General features: G+C 43.0%; 1 protein-coding gene across 8 annotated transcripts in view; it reads left to right on the top strand.

The window, feature by feature from the left end:
* Window positions 1–15143, top strand: part of LOC122548449 (uncharacterized) — a 184883-nt gene that overhangs the window by 68507 nt on the left and 101233 nt on the right. For 6 of the 8 annotated variants that reach the window (XM_087983087.1, XM_043687141.2, XM_043687136.2 and 3 more), the window contains 3 exons: window positions 254–319; window positions 11023–11122; window positions 11244–11381. In XM_087983087.1, the coding sequence (XP_087839213.1) occupies window positions 254–319; window positions 11023–11122; window positions 11244–11381 (304 nt within the window). The remainder of the gene's footprint in view (window positions 1–253; window positions 320–11022; window positions 11123–11243; window positions 11382–15143) is intronic. The other 2 variants (XM_043687138.2, XM_087983088.1) reach the window with 1 other exon arrangement.

A 15143-nucleotide genomic window follows, 5' to 3' on the forward strand; every position in this document is an offset into this window, starting at 1 on the left:
TTCTTCAGCCAGAGAGTGGTGGGCCTGTGGAATTCATTGCCGCAGAGTGCAGTGGAGGCTGGGACGCTAAATGTCTTCAAGGCAGAAATTGATAAATTCTTGATGTCACAAGGAATTAAGGGCTACGGGGAGAATGCGGGTAAGTGGAGTTGAAATGCCCATCAGCCATGATTGAATGGCGGAGTGGACTCGATGGGCCGAATGGCCTTACTTCCGCTCCTATGTCTTATGGTCTTATGATTTTCCATTACAGGCAACAACATTTATTAATCATGGGGCTTTCGGCAGTACTTTGAAAGATGCTCTCGATGTTGCCCAGGTGAGATACCAACAATATTAGCCTACAGATTATTATTGTTATTGCAATGAAACCGGTTTTATTTATGAGTTACAGGGAGTAGAGAGGATTCAGAGTGGAAAGTAGCTGTGTGTTTCCTAATTACTGTTTGGAAGAAGCAGCTATAAGTGCTACAGTGTTGCACTAAACCAATTAGGCTAATTATCATACTATTAAGTAGTAATATGGTAAACATTTCAAATATTTTATAGCTAGTACATCTCATGTGGCATATTGTTAACTCTTAAATTAAAAACTACTGTCATGACAAATCATGTACCTATACTGAGTAAGCTGTAACATTGATTAATTTAAACCTGCTATGAGCACTGAATTCTGTGACAATGCTATGACTTCAGGACAGGCAGCATCCAGGGAACAGGAGATTCGACGTTTCGGCCTGTGCCCGAAACGTCGAATCTCCTGTTCCCTGGATGCTGCCTGACCTGCTGTGCTGTTCCAGCAATAAAGTTTCAACTTTGATCTCCAGCATCTGCAGACCTCACTTTCTCCTCAATGACTTCAGGAGGTGTATTTTGTCCTTTTTTTACTGAAGAAAGAGATGCCGAGCAGTCAGCTCAAAGCCAATAAAGTAAACAGTATATGAGGCCTTGGGTTTTTTTTAAGAGTTAGAACAACAGAAGCAGCCTGAATGGGTGGGGTTAAGCTCCCACAGGACCAGCACTTTAATTTTAGCGTTCAGTAGTTGCTGGAGTCTTGAAACTGGATATGGAAGTTCTTATCCCTCTCTTTACAGCTAAAAGCTGGGATTCTCTTCCTGCCATGATAAGTACATGTGAGAGAATCTACTTTACTGAACTTGCTTTTGCCAAGGGTGTGTTTATTGGATGTTACTATATTAATAATTAATATATCTATTACTTTGTTAAGCAATTTGATAGAGTTACAGTTGAGCAAATTCTTTATTGTTTTTATTTTGTCTGTATTTTAACTGTAGTGTACAAATAGTGTGTTTTGTTTAAAGTCAAATAGTTTGGGGATTCAAGATGGCGGTGACCCAGTAGGTCTGCCTTTCTGAGCTCTGCACCAGAACCCAGACAAAGTGGGGTACTTACACCCCCCCTCCCTCTCCTTATTACCTAATGGGCTGGAAATAACTTTTTTGACTCTGGATTAGTGGTGTTGGAAGAGCACAGCAGTTCAGGCAGCATCCAAGGAGCAGCGAAATCGATGTTTCGGGCAAAAGCCCTTCATCAGGTTTCCAGCATCTGCAATCATTGTTTTTACCACATAACGTTTTTGATCCCTAGTATTGTATAGTATTAGTTTGAAATTATTAAGAAAGTGACCAAAGGGAAGGGAATGCGATGATCACATCAAGCAGGGACCCCCTGCAACATCGGACACACCCGTGGCCGCAGTGTCGGCCTCCATGCTCGCCCGAGGAGACTCACCTATGGAGCAGAACTTGATCAGGAGATCCCGAGCCTCAGACAGCATGTCGGGGAGGCAGAGCAATGGGCCGCGGCCTCTGAAACCACGGCAAAATCCTTGGTGGGTCAGGTAGGAAAATCGAGGTTGTTAGAAGAATAGCCATTTGGTGGGGATTCTTGAACAAGAGGAGGAAGGCAAGCTCGTCAGCTTCTTGGAGCAATGGCTGTCGCAGTTTCTGAAGCTGGAGGTGGAGACAGGGTGGGTGTGGGTGGAGCAGGCCCGGATGGGACAAGCGCCCCTGCCTGGTCGACTCAAGCATTATAGAGATACACAAATGGTGCTGGAAGCCTCTAGAGCACTGGAAAAGGATCCTCAGACTTCGATATACAAAGGATCACGAATTATGCTTTTCCGAGACTTCTCTCCGGTCGTGATTTGTAAGAGGAAGGCCTTTGATGAGGTAAAAAGGCGGTTGACACACTTGAATATCCAGTATTCCAGTGGTGTTTTAGCCGTGTTCAATTTTGACTCACCAGAAAAGGCAAAGGACTTCTTGGATGCTTTAAAATAGACTGACTGGCTTGAATAATATGGTAATTATGTTTTTTTTCTCTGTAATTTGCCTGGTTTACCTGGCTGTTGTGGGTTGGGCTTGGTTTTTATTAATATATGTCGGAGTCATAATTGTTTTCCTTTTTTCCCCTCCCCTCCCTTCTCGCTCCCTTCCCGTCACCCTTTGTTTTTGTAGGTTATTTTTTATTATTATTTTCTTACCTTCTTTTCTGGTGTGGGATGGGGGAGGGTCGGTGGGAGGAAGCAAGGACAGGTTTTTTTTTGTTCTACCAGGTGTCCCTAGGGTTACAGTATGGAGGGGACGGGTTGAGTGCCCACTTTTAGCTTTCTTGTTATAAGATGTCTGTATTTTTTTTCACTTTGTATTGTCTGGGGTTGAGAGTCTGGCTTCAGCTAGAAGGAGTCATGGAAGGGCTAATGGGTGGTATGAGTGCCCCCTGTGGGCAAGGGGGAATGTCTCCTTTCATTTGTGTTATATGTTAGTATCTTGTAGAAGTAGTTGTTAGAAGTTTTGATTAGGTAGGTTGGAAGTTGCATTTTAAAATTTATACAAACTGTTTATGGTTTTCACTCGGCATACTATGAGTGGGATTCCTCCCCCCGGGGGGTCGTGGACTGTTTAGACGATCGTGGCTAGCCATTTGTTTAAATGGTGCACCCGGAACGTTAGGAAGAGTCATTCACCAATTAAGAGAAAAAAGATACTGTCAAGGCTTAGAAAAGAGAGGTTCGATGTAGCCTTGCTGCAAGAAATGCATCTAACCGATAAGGAGCATTTGAAGTTGCAACAGGGAGGATTCGGCCAGGTATTTTTCTCATCCTTTAGTTCGAAAAGTACAGGAGTTGCTATTCTCATCCGGAAGAACCTCCCATTTCAAATGCTGAAACAAATTGAGGATGAATGCACGGAGAGGAGTATGGGATTCAGAATGTATGCTGCCCCCCGGCACACACCCTTAAAGTTTTAACGGATGCGCTTTCCAGATTGATGGCCCTTGGGGCATGTCATACAATTATAGAAGGAGACTTTACTCGTATTATTGACCCCGAGATGGACAGGATCCCTCGGGGTCTTGCGGGTATGTCCTCGCAAACCAGGCAGTTGGTGGACCTGAACTGGGAGCTGGGGTTGGTGCACATGTGGAGAAGTCTTCACCCCAAAGGTAGAGATTTCACTTTTTTCTCTAATCCACGTAAGTACTATACTAGAATTGGCATGTTTTTTTCCCATCGACCTTTTTGAACTCAGCGCTGTCTTGCAGAATAAGGAACATAGCTGTTTCCGATCGTGCGGCAGAGTACATGAAGGTCAAGGCCGGTGGTGGTGGGATGGGCTCCTGGCACTGGTGCATAGACCCTTTCCTCCTGAAAGATAGCAAGTGTGTCGAGTGTTTTTCAAGAGAATTTAAAATCTTTTGGGATATTAATTTTGGTACACCCAGTAATCCATCGGTGCTGTGAGAGACTGCCAAGGCCTATGCACGGGGTTTGATTATTTCTTAATCTGCGGCCCAGAAGTGACTGAGGGGAGAACAGCAGCGTTTGCTCGAGGCTCACCTGAAGGCAGCTGAGTTAGCATACTTTGACAGACTGTCTTTAACCAAATTGCAGCAGATTACAGCCCTTGGGGCTACTTTAAATGCTGTACTCACCCAGACAGCAAAGAGGGAAATCTCTTTTGCGAAATAGAGATTATTTGAATATGGTGATAAACTGGGTAGATATACAGCGTACTTGGCCAGAAAGAAGAATACGCCCCAATCCATCACATCCATTAGAGAGAGTTCTGGTATTCTTACTTGCAATGCTAAAAAGATTAATGCAGCATTTGGAAGTTTTACTCTGAGCTGGAGTGGTCGGAGGGCTGTGAGGACAGAATGAAGAAGATGGAATCCTCTTTTAAGACCCTGGACCTTCCAGGTGTAACCTCAGAGCAGGTGTCCTTTCTGAATGCCCCCCTGACAATTCAGGAAGTACAGGTGGCGGTGAGGCTGCTCCAGAGTGGTAAAGTGAGTTTTATAAGGAGTTTATAAACATGCTGGCTGGGCTACTCTTGGATATGTACAAATACTCATACAGTCAGGACTGCCTCCCATCTTCTTTGAGAGATGCAAATATTTCTCTTATTCTTAAGAAAGGAAAAGCCCTAGAGGATTGCACTTCGTACAGGCCTATATCGTTACTGAACGTGGACTTTAAAATTATGTCGAAAATGCTGGTGTTAAGGCTCGAGAGGGTGTTGCCTTTTATTGTAAATGAGGACCATACAGGGTTCATCAAAGGTCGTAGGTCTACCAACAATATTAGAAGAGTACTAAATATGGTCCAAGTATGCCAGCAAAGATTGATTCCAGGTTTGGTAGTCTCCCTGGATGCAGAGAAAGCATTTGGTCGGGTGGAGTGGCCATGCCTCTTTTATGTCCTGGAGCGGTTTGGTCTTGGAGGGGTTTTTGCCAAATGGGTGACAGTGTTATATAGTGTCCCAAAAGCAGCAGTTCTCACTAATGGTATAAGGTCAGATAGTTTTAGTGTCGGCAGAGGCTGCCAACATAGGTGCCCTCTCTCACCACTATTATTTATATTGGTGATTGAGCCACTGGCAGAGGCCATCTGGAGGGCTCCAATATAACTGCACCAGAGGTAGGGTCAGGCAGGCATAAGATCACCCTCTGGACGATGTCTTCTTTTTAACTGATACAATGACATCTGTGCCTTGTTTAATACAAGTGATTAATCTATTTGGTTTGTTGTCAGGGTATAAAATTAATTTCATGAAGTCGGAGGCCATGCCTGTGGCGGGTGGGGGGGGGGGCCTTACTAGAATATCCAATTTTGGGGATGGAACCCATTTCCCTTTCCAGTGGTCACAGGGAGATTTCCTGTATTTAGGCCTTTTTTATCACCCTGGTCTTCAATCAATTATATAAAGCCAGTTATGTGCAGTTGCTAGAGAAGATAAGACAGGCGCTGGGAGGATCTTCTGATACCTTGGTTGGGTAGAATAGCTCTGGTTAAAATGCATGTTCTTCCTTGCTTATTATATCCCATGCGAATGCTGGCTTTGATGCTGCCAAGGCAAGCAGTATGGAGGCTTTACACTTGGCTTGAATCTTTTATCGGCTTGAATCTTTTATCTGGCATCATATGCGGCCTCTTATTAAGTTGGATAAATTGCAGCTTCCACAGGAGAGAGGAGGTCTGAATTTCCCAGACTTTAAGAAATACCAATTGAGTTCCTTAATATCCTATGTGGCTGACTGGGCCTACCAGGACCCGCGATCAAAATGATTGGACATTGAGACCTCCCAGACAAAATGCCCTCTTATTAATTTGTTGTTTATGGACAAGATGAGAACTGTTATGGACCACTATAGAAACCTGATTGTCCTAAACACACTTAAAGCATGGAGAATAATGCGGCAGGGTGAGGACAATTTACAAAAAAAATTTTCCCCTTCACTCCCATAGTGGGAATGTTGGGATTCCAGCCAGGGTTGATGGACTCTGGCTTTAAGTTCTGGGAGTCTAGGGAAAGCTCGTGTTTGGAAGATTTATTTGATGGGGAGGTCATGATGTCTTTCGAGCAGCTGAGTCAGAAATTTGAGCTACCTAGGAGAGACCTCTTGCATTACTTCCAGGTTAGAGACTTTATACAAAAAAAGACTACATTGATGGTTAGTCCCTCAGATTTGGAAAAGAGAATGCTGCAGTCTACGGGCACCCTCTCAGTTAGCACCCTCTGTCGCTTGTTAGGAAATAATGTCTCAAAGGACATTGAGCGGTTATAAAGAACCTGGACTCAAGAATTGGGGGTGGAAATCTTGTCAGAGAAGTGGGAGGATATTTGGGAAAACGTTAGGAAAAATTTGATTTGCAATAGGACCCAGGCTATCCGATTCAAAGTACTCCACAGGGCTCACTTGGCACCAGAACGACTTGCGAAATTCAAGACAGGAGTGTCCCTAATGTGCCCCAAGTGTAAAATGGATGTTGGCACTCATACTCATTGCTTGTGATCATGCCACGAGCTTTGCAGGTATTGAGATGACATTGCGAGTGTTTTGGAAGTGGTCTTGGGAACTGAGGTTAAATTGGATCCGGTATCCTTCCTTTTGGGTCTTCCAGATCTCCCCTCTTTGGACATGCATGGGAAGAAATTGTTTAATATTCTTCCATTTTGTGCGAGGAAGAGCATTCTAATGTCGGAGAATCCACCGAGACATTCGGGCTGGCGTAGGTTAGTTGTGGAGCATATCCCCCTGGACTTCCTTTCGAGTATGGTGCACCAGAAAACTGAACTGTTTTACAGAACATGGCTGCTCTTCTTGATTTATATTGATGCAGACTTATCGGCTATACTGGTCAGGGCCTTTGTGTAGCATGAGGGCTATGTCTGGTAGTCCGCAGGCCCCTGTGGGGAGGAATCTAAACAAATATGGGTTTGCGTACTAATGCTCCCAGTGGTAGGGAGCTTCGGTGAGATTGGCTGAGTGTAGTAATTTAATTTAATTTAATATAATTTAAGTTATCTTGGTATAACTTTGTTTAATTTTATTTGTTTATTTGTCTTTCTTCTTCTTTTTCCTTAGTTATTTATTGAATTGTAATTTTTATAGGGGTATTTCTGTTTTTTTCTCCCATTTCGTTAGTTTGTGGAGTAGAGTAGTAGTTTGTTTCCTATTATTGTTATTATGTTATGAAGTTGTTACACTGTTTTGTAGTGGTGTCGTAATTTTGTAAAAACTTAAAATCTTCTTGTCTCAATAAAAACATTTACAAAAAAAAGTCAAGTAGTTTGGCCAATCGAATTGTATCTGGAATCCAATACCTTACACTCACTTTTAAAATTAGAAAAAGTTAGGGTCTAGGCTATTTTTTCATACATTTTGAAGGGGTTTGATCTGATCTCTAACAGTTCCTTACTCTGCAAGTTTCCAGTTCAATAAGGAGGAGCTTTTGATAGTTTCTTAGAGGAATACATTCTATAATCAACTAGAGAGTAGGCTTTATCAGATTTGATATTGTGTAATCAGACAGGATTAATTAATGACCTCAAAGTAAAGGCTCCAATAGATAGGAGCAACAACAGTATGATTCAATTTGAAAGAAAGAAACTCGTGTTTTAAACTTGAATGAGGGCAACTATGTGATCACAGAAGGTGAGCTAGTTGAAGTGAACAGTGATATCAGACTAGGGAATAGATCAATCAAGAAGCATAACAGGCATTTAAGAATACTCAGAAGAGGTTATATTCCTACTCTGAAGAAACATTCTAAGGGGATGACCCACTGTCCATAGTTGACTAAAGAAGTTAAGGAGTGCATCGACTTAATGAAAACACACGTACTTGTGCACAGACGAGTGGCAGGTCAGGTAATTATACCAAATATAAAGAATGGCAGAGAATGATTAAAACATTAATCAGGAGAAAGAAATTAGATGATAAGAAGAAGCTAGTTAAAAATGTATAAATGGATAACAAGAGTTTCTACTGGTATTTAATAAATAAATAAAGGAGAGTTAGTACAGTGAGAGTTGCTTCTTTAGAGAGTGAGAATGGGGAGTTAATTTCATCAGTCTGGAAAGTAAAAATATAACACCTCCATTGAAGATGGGAGGATCATAAAGTCATACAGCATGGAAACAGACTCTTCAGTCCAACTAGTCCATGCCGATCATGTTCCCACACTGAACCAGCCCCACTTGCCTGCGTTTGGCCTATATCCTTCCAAACCCCTCCTATTCATGATACGGAAAACAGGAAACTGTTGGGCAGGTTGATGATATCTGACATGGGGAAGGTATTTGAATGAATCATTAAGGAGGTTATGACTGGGCACTTAGAAAAAGGTAATTGGAAAGTGGATTTTTTTTAATTCACTCAACGGAGGTGGGTGTTGCTAGTGTTGCCAGTATTTATGTTCTTTCCTAGTTATCCTTGAAAAGGTAGTAGTAAGCTGCCTTCTTGAACCACTGCAGTCCATCTGCTGTCGGTAGATTCTAGGGAAGGAATTGCAGGATTTTAACCCAGTAACATGAAGGAATATTTCAGGGCCAAGATGGTGAGAGGCTTGTAGTTGAACATACAGGTGGTAATTGTACCCATGTGGTTAATGCCTTTGTCTTTCAAGATGGTAACGCACATGGGTTTGGTAGGTGCTGTCTAAGGAGCTTTAATGAATTTCTGTAGTACATCTTGCAGTTGGTACATGCAGCTGTTTCTGCACATCAGCAGTGGAGGGAGTGGATGTTTGAGGAGGCAGTTCCAATCACATGGGCTGCTTTTTCCGGTAAGATGTCAAGCTTCTTGAGTGCTGCTGGACCTGCACTCATCTAGACAAGTGGGGAGTCTTCCATCACGGTCCTGATTGTGTCTTATAGATTCGTCATACTTGTCTAGGAGAAAGTGAGGTCTGCAGATGCTGGAGATCAGAGTCGGAAGTGTGTTGCTGGAAAAGCACAGCAGGTCCGGCAGCATCCGAGGAGCAGGAGAATCGACGCTTCGGGCTGGAGCCCTTAATGCTTGTCTGATTTACTTGTCATACTTGTCTAATAGACAATATCCTAGACACACTATCACCATCTCTGGGTATGTCCTGTCCATTGGCAAGACAGCTCTAGCACAGTGGTATACAATCAGGAAAGAGATGCCCTTGGAGTCCTCCACATTGACCCCGGACTCCATGAGATCTCACAGTTACAGGTGAAATTTGAGCAAGGGTATGAGCAAACTTAAATGTTCTCTCTGAGTCTGCATGGGTTTATTCTGGATGCACTGGTTTCTTCCCACAGTCCAAACATGTTCCCATTAGATGGATTAACCATGCTAAAGATTGCCCTGTAGTGTCCAGAAATGTGCAAGTTAGGTGGGTTAGCCTTCATTATCACTGGGTAAAAATCCTGGAACCCTTTAACAGCATGTGGGTGTGCCTACATCCACAGGACTGCCCATAGTCGAAGAAAGTAATTCACTAACTTCTAGGGATGGGCAATCATTGTTGGCCTAACCAACAATACCACATCCTATGAATACATTTAAATAAAACTTGGGCTTCTGAGTCATGAGAACAAATACAAGACACTTCCCAGTCTTGCAAACTTGATCAGAGAAATACTGGTCAGATTTTCATTCTGGGGTGACAGGATTCTTTGCGAGGTGGGCCAGGGGCCTCAGGCTGGCTGCTGATGTGGGCTCTATGCAAGGCATGCCTCTGTAATTTTCATTTTTAAAAATGCAATCACAAACAATATTTCAGTCCTCATCTTTCACACTGTACCACCCACACATGCTATCCACACCCCATCCATGTCAACCCATGCTACTTCATTCACTCATGCTACCCTATGCTGGTCTACCTGCCCCAAAGGTATTTTATACCTGCTATGGCTCCTGTTCAAACAAGGGAAGTCGTTTATGACGTTTTATTTTGGGCTGGAAGCCAATTCCACAGAAGATGTTTGATGCAAAATTCATCACATTATACAAAGCTAACAGCAGAGAGCATGGCAATCAAGAGCATAAGATCATAAGACTTGGGGCCAAAGAAGGCTGTTTAGCCCTTTGAGTCTGCTCCACCATTTACTGAGCTCATAGCTGACCTAATAATCCTCAACTCCAGTTTCCTATCCCTTCCCTATAGTGCTTGATTCCCTTACTGAATAAATATCTGTATCTTAGCCTTGGATATACTTAAAGATACAGCCTCAATAACCCTCCTCAGAAAGGGATTCCACGGATTCATTACTCTTCGAGAGAAGAAATTCTTTATCATCTCTGCCTTAAATGTAGAACCCCTTATTCTGAGATTATGCCCTCTGGTCCTAACCCTCCCACAAGGGGAGCCAACCTTTCCACTCCTTGGTGTGTACTAGGAATACCTTTGCTAGGATCCTGTTTAAAAAGAACTGAGTACCCAGAAACTCCGTACAATTTTTGCACTGACAGATTGACTGTCGATAGCTACAAGATTAGGGAACAGGACATGGGCATTACTATATGTTGCTTTTGTTGATCTCACTAAGGCATTTAACACTTAGTGAGATCATGTTAAAGGGATGCTTCCTCTTGTCAGAAAATCTAGAATTAGAGGTCACTGTTTAAAAATAATGGGTTGCTAATTTTAGATTTTTATTGTTGAGATGGTCACAAGCCTTTGGAGCTCCTTCCCTTATTGAATGGCATGATCCTGCTTCTAATTCATATGTTCATATGAAATCCCAATGAATGCACCCACCTCTATATAATTAAACATAACTGATATACAATTAATACCCCAAAGCTCTTTACAGATTTCTTTTTGTGTATGATCAATGTTATAGAAATTAAGGGAGTGATTTTGAGTCTATTCCATATACCAGAGACCATCAAAAGAAACAAATTTCCACCATTGATATTTGTAAAACCACTTGAGCATAACATGTAAAGCAGCAGCACAGAAGTTCCTGGTTCACACTCATGTACTTAACAATTCATGTCATCATGCCATTTCTCCTCAACTTGCTTTCCTTGCCTCTGCTTGCTTAATACCTATTGGAATTCTAAATTTTCCCAGTTCTTCTTATTGATCTGAAACATTTGTTCTTTTTCTCTCCATATGAATGCTGCCTGACCTGCTGACTGTCCAGCATTTTCTGTTTTTAGTTCAGATTTTTGATTATCTTTATTGCAGCATTCAGAATAACAAAAGCCACTTAATTCTTTTAAATTCTTTGACAGAAATGGCAGGTGTATATTGAACAACAGCCATTGCGGTTTTATGACAGAGAACTGTTTCCTCATCTGGTATTTGTTACCAAGCGATTAGCTGAATTTGTGGGTATGAAATGTTGCCTTTTTCTTTTGCTAACTCTCGTATATTGCAAAATGCCTTTATTTTTGTCTTGCACTGATTTGACATTTTTGATACAATTTACTTTAACTGTTTAAATCTGTTGCAGATTATTTTTGTTGTATTTCAGATTGCTCGCCCACCGACTTAGTGCTGATACCAAATGTTACCATGGCAATGAACTGTGTTATAAAAAGTCAGGTTCTGAAGCAGGGAGACACAGTATTCATGTTAAATGTCACCTATGGTATGTACACTGTGATAGTTCTAATTGATGTTTTTTCATCAAAACAAAATCTAATTTGTCCATTTATTGACTGTAAAGCTCTTTGAGTTCCATGATTCGCCAGGAAATTTCTGGTTGCATTTGTAAGGACTTTAGTGAGCTGCCATTGGTGAGGTCCATGTGAAACAAGCTGTCTGCAAGGAGAGAGTCAAAACCACTTGTGAGTTTTCTCATTGAGCATAACATGTAAACTATTGGGTAGGATTCAAGGGACTTGGGGGGTTTAATATCAAAATCCTGAGGATTGTGTATATAGTTTGATTTGGAATTACTAGAGAAGAAAGTAAGGGAAGATTATGAAAGAGTTATTCAATTGGAACATAAAAGGATGGAATCCTATAGAGGCCTGAGTGAAGTGGGCTATTTGTGAGATTTGTGGCAGAATCAGGCGAGAGGTTGAGCAAGGCCCATCTTGACATTAGAGCAATTGCTGCACCTCTTAGGCAGTTGTCAAGTGGTGAGGCAATTTTCTCACTAGGTAGCATCAAGTTGCCAACTTAGGAAGATTATTGCTTGTTAAATATCTTACTAAGGTCACAACTTGCCTCATTAATATTCAGTTTCCCATATTATCAAACGTGCCAAAAAAGCCTGATGCCAAGAATTCTTGACATAGAAGTCAGAGCTGATATCCGATAATTTCAATTCGCTGCTGGCTGCGACCAGCCTCAATGTTGCTCAGCATCAAGTAGCATCTCAGGTCATGACCTATGACAATGCTGCATGCATCCCTTGTCATGGACATTGGCATACAACATTTGCCAACCCATCACAACATGTATCCGATTTACTTTCGTGGAGCTTTGCACAAATGTCCCTTGCAGAATGCACCGGCAACCAGCATTGAAAGGTTGTTGTAAGGACACTTTTTTATGCACAGATAGATACACAGATCACAGACTGACCAGGCTCCATTTCCAGTCTGCTTGCTTATTTTCTCATGTTCCATTGTGTCTAGTCCAAAGAGGTAAGGTTAACATGGTTAGGGAATGTGCAAAGAACAGTCAAGGTTCTGGGCACTTCTTGTCCAAGGGCCTAAGTAGCCTGCTCAAATGGTTTCAAGGTGCATGCTCACAGAATTCCTCCACTGGCTTGCCTTGTTGTGCCAGTTAGCACAGTTACAGAATCCAATATCTTGTCATGCTGGTCAGCAGACCTCAGTCAAGGGGGGATATATCTATTTGTAAGCGACATTGTAAGCTACGTCAATCTCATTCCTGCACCGTGTGACAACAGTTTATGCACGAGCACACTGCATGTGCAACAGACAAGCAGCCGTGTCTCAAGTGCGTATACATCAACGCAAGGAGTATCAGAAATAAGGTGGGTGAACTTAAGGCGTGGATCGGTACCTGGGACTACGATGTTGTGGCCATCACGGAAACGTGGATAGATGTGGGACAGGAATGGCTGTTGGAGGTTCCTGGTTACAGGTGTTTCAGTAAGATTAGGGAGGATGGGAAAAAAGGAGGGGGGGGTGGCATTGCTAATTAGAAATGGTATAACGGCTGCAGAAAGGAAGTTTGAGGGGGATCTGCCTCTGGAGGTAGTATGGGCTGAAGTCAGAAATAGGAAAGGTGCAGTCACCTTGTTGGGTGTTTACTATAGGCCCCCCAATAGCAGCAGAGATGTGGAGAAACAGATTGGGAAACAGATTGTGGAAAGGTGCAGAAGCCACAGGGTCGTAGTCATGGGCGACTTCAACTTCCCAAATATTGATTGGAAGCTCTTTAGATCAAGTAGATTGGATGGGGCGGTGTTTGTGCAGTGTGTCCAGGAAGCTTTTCTAACTCAGTATGTAGATTGTCCAACCAGAGGGGAGGCCATATTGGATTTGGTACTCGGTAATGAACCGGGACAAGTGGTGGGCTTGTTAGTGGGTGAACATTTTGGTGATGGTGACCACAATTCTGTGACTTTCACCTTGGTTATGGAGAGAGATAGGTGCGCACAACAAGGTAGATTTTATAATTGGGGGAAGGGAAATTACGATGCTGTAAGGCAGGATTTGAGGAGCATACGTTGGGAGCATAGGCTGTCAGGGAAGGATGTGGTGGAAATGTGGAACTTTTTCAAAGAGCAGATACGACGTGTCCATGATATGTATGTACCTATCAGGCAGGAAAGAAATGGTCGTGTGAAGGAGCCTTGGTTGACGAGAGAGGTTGAATGTCTGGTAAAGAGGAAGAAGGAGGCTTACATAAGGTTGAGGAAACAGGATTCAGACAGAGCAGTGGAGGGATACAGGATAGCCAGAAGGGACCTGAAGAAAGGGATTAGGAGAGCTAAGAGAGGGCATGAAAAATCGTTGGCGGATAGGATCAAGGATAACCCCAAGGCATTTTAGGCGTATGTGAGAAACCAGAGAATGACGAGAACGAGGGTAGGTCCGATCAAGGACAGTAGTGGGAGACTGTGTATTGAGTCGGAAGAGATAGGAGAGGTCTTGAACAAGTACTTCTCTTCAGTATTTACGAACGAGAGGGACCGTATTGTAGAAGAGGAGAGTGTGAAATGGACTGGTAAGCTAGAAGAGATACCTGTTAGAAAGGAAGATGTGTTGGACATTTTGAACAACTTGAGGATAGACAAGTCCCCCGGGCCTGACGGGATGTATCCTAGGGTTATGTGGGAAGCGAGAGAGGAAATTGCAGTACCGTTGGCAATGATCTTCTCGTCTTCACTGGCAAAGGGGGTGGTACCAGGGGACTGGAGAGTAGCGAATGTTGTGCCCCTGTTCAAAAAAGGGAATAGGGATAACCCCGGGAATTACAGGCCTGTTAGTCTTACTTCTGTGGTAGGCAAAGTAATGGAAAGGGTACTGAGGGATAGGATTTATGAGTATCTGGAAAGACACTGCTTGATTAGGGACAGCCAGCACGGATTTGTGAAGGGTAGGTCTTGCCTTACAAGTCTTATTGAATTCTTCGAGGAGGTGACCAAGCATGTGGATGAGGGAAGAGCAGTGGATGTAGTGTACATGGATTTTAGTAAGGCATTTGATAAGGTTCCCCATGGTAGGCTTATGCGGAAAGTCAGGAGGCATGGGATAGAGGGAAATTTGGCCAATTGGATAGAAAACTGGCTAACCGGTCGAAGGCAGAGAGTGGTGGTAGATGGTAAATACTCAGCCTGGAGCCCAGTTACAAGTGGAGTTCCGCAGGGATCAGTTCTGGGTCCTCTGCTGTTTGTAATTTTTATTAATGACTTAGATGAGGGAGTCGAAGGGTGGGTCAGTAAATTTGCAGATGATACGAAGATAGGTGGAGTTGTGGACAGTGAGGAGGGCTGTTGTCGGCTGCAGAGGGACTTAGATATGATGCAGAGCTGGGCTGAGGAGTGGCAGATGGAGTTCAACCCTGCCAAGTGTGAGGTTGTCCATTTTGGAAGAACAAATAAGAATGCGGAATACAGGGTTAATGGTAGGGTTCTTAGTCAGGTGGAGGAACAGAGGGATCTTGGGGTCTATGTTCATAGATCTTTGAAGGTTGCCACTCAGGTGGATAGAGTTTGTAAGAAGGCCTATGGAGTATTATCGTTCATTAGCAGAGGGATTGAATTCAAGAGTCGTGAAGTGATGTTGCAGCTGTACAGGACTTTGGTTAGGCCACAGTTGGAGTACTGTGTGCAGTTCTGGTCGCCTCACTATAGGAAAGATGTGGAAGCTTTGGAGAGGGTGCAGAGAAGATTTACCAGGATGTTGCCTGGAATGGAGAGGAAGTC

This window comes from Chiloscyllium plagiosum, unplaced genomic scaffold, assembly GCF_037043375.1.
Source record: "Chiloscyllium plagiosum isolate Xiang-an unplaced genomic scaffold, Cpla_swu_hap1 HiC_scaffold_3, whole genome shotgun sequence".
Lineage (NCBI taxonomy): Eukaryota > Metazoa > Chordata > Chondrichthyes > Orectolobiformes > Hemiscylliidae > Chiloscyllium > Chiloscyllium plagiosum.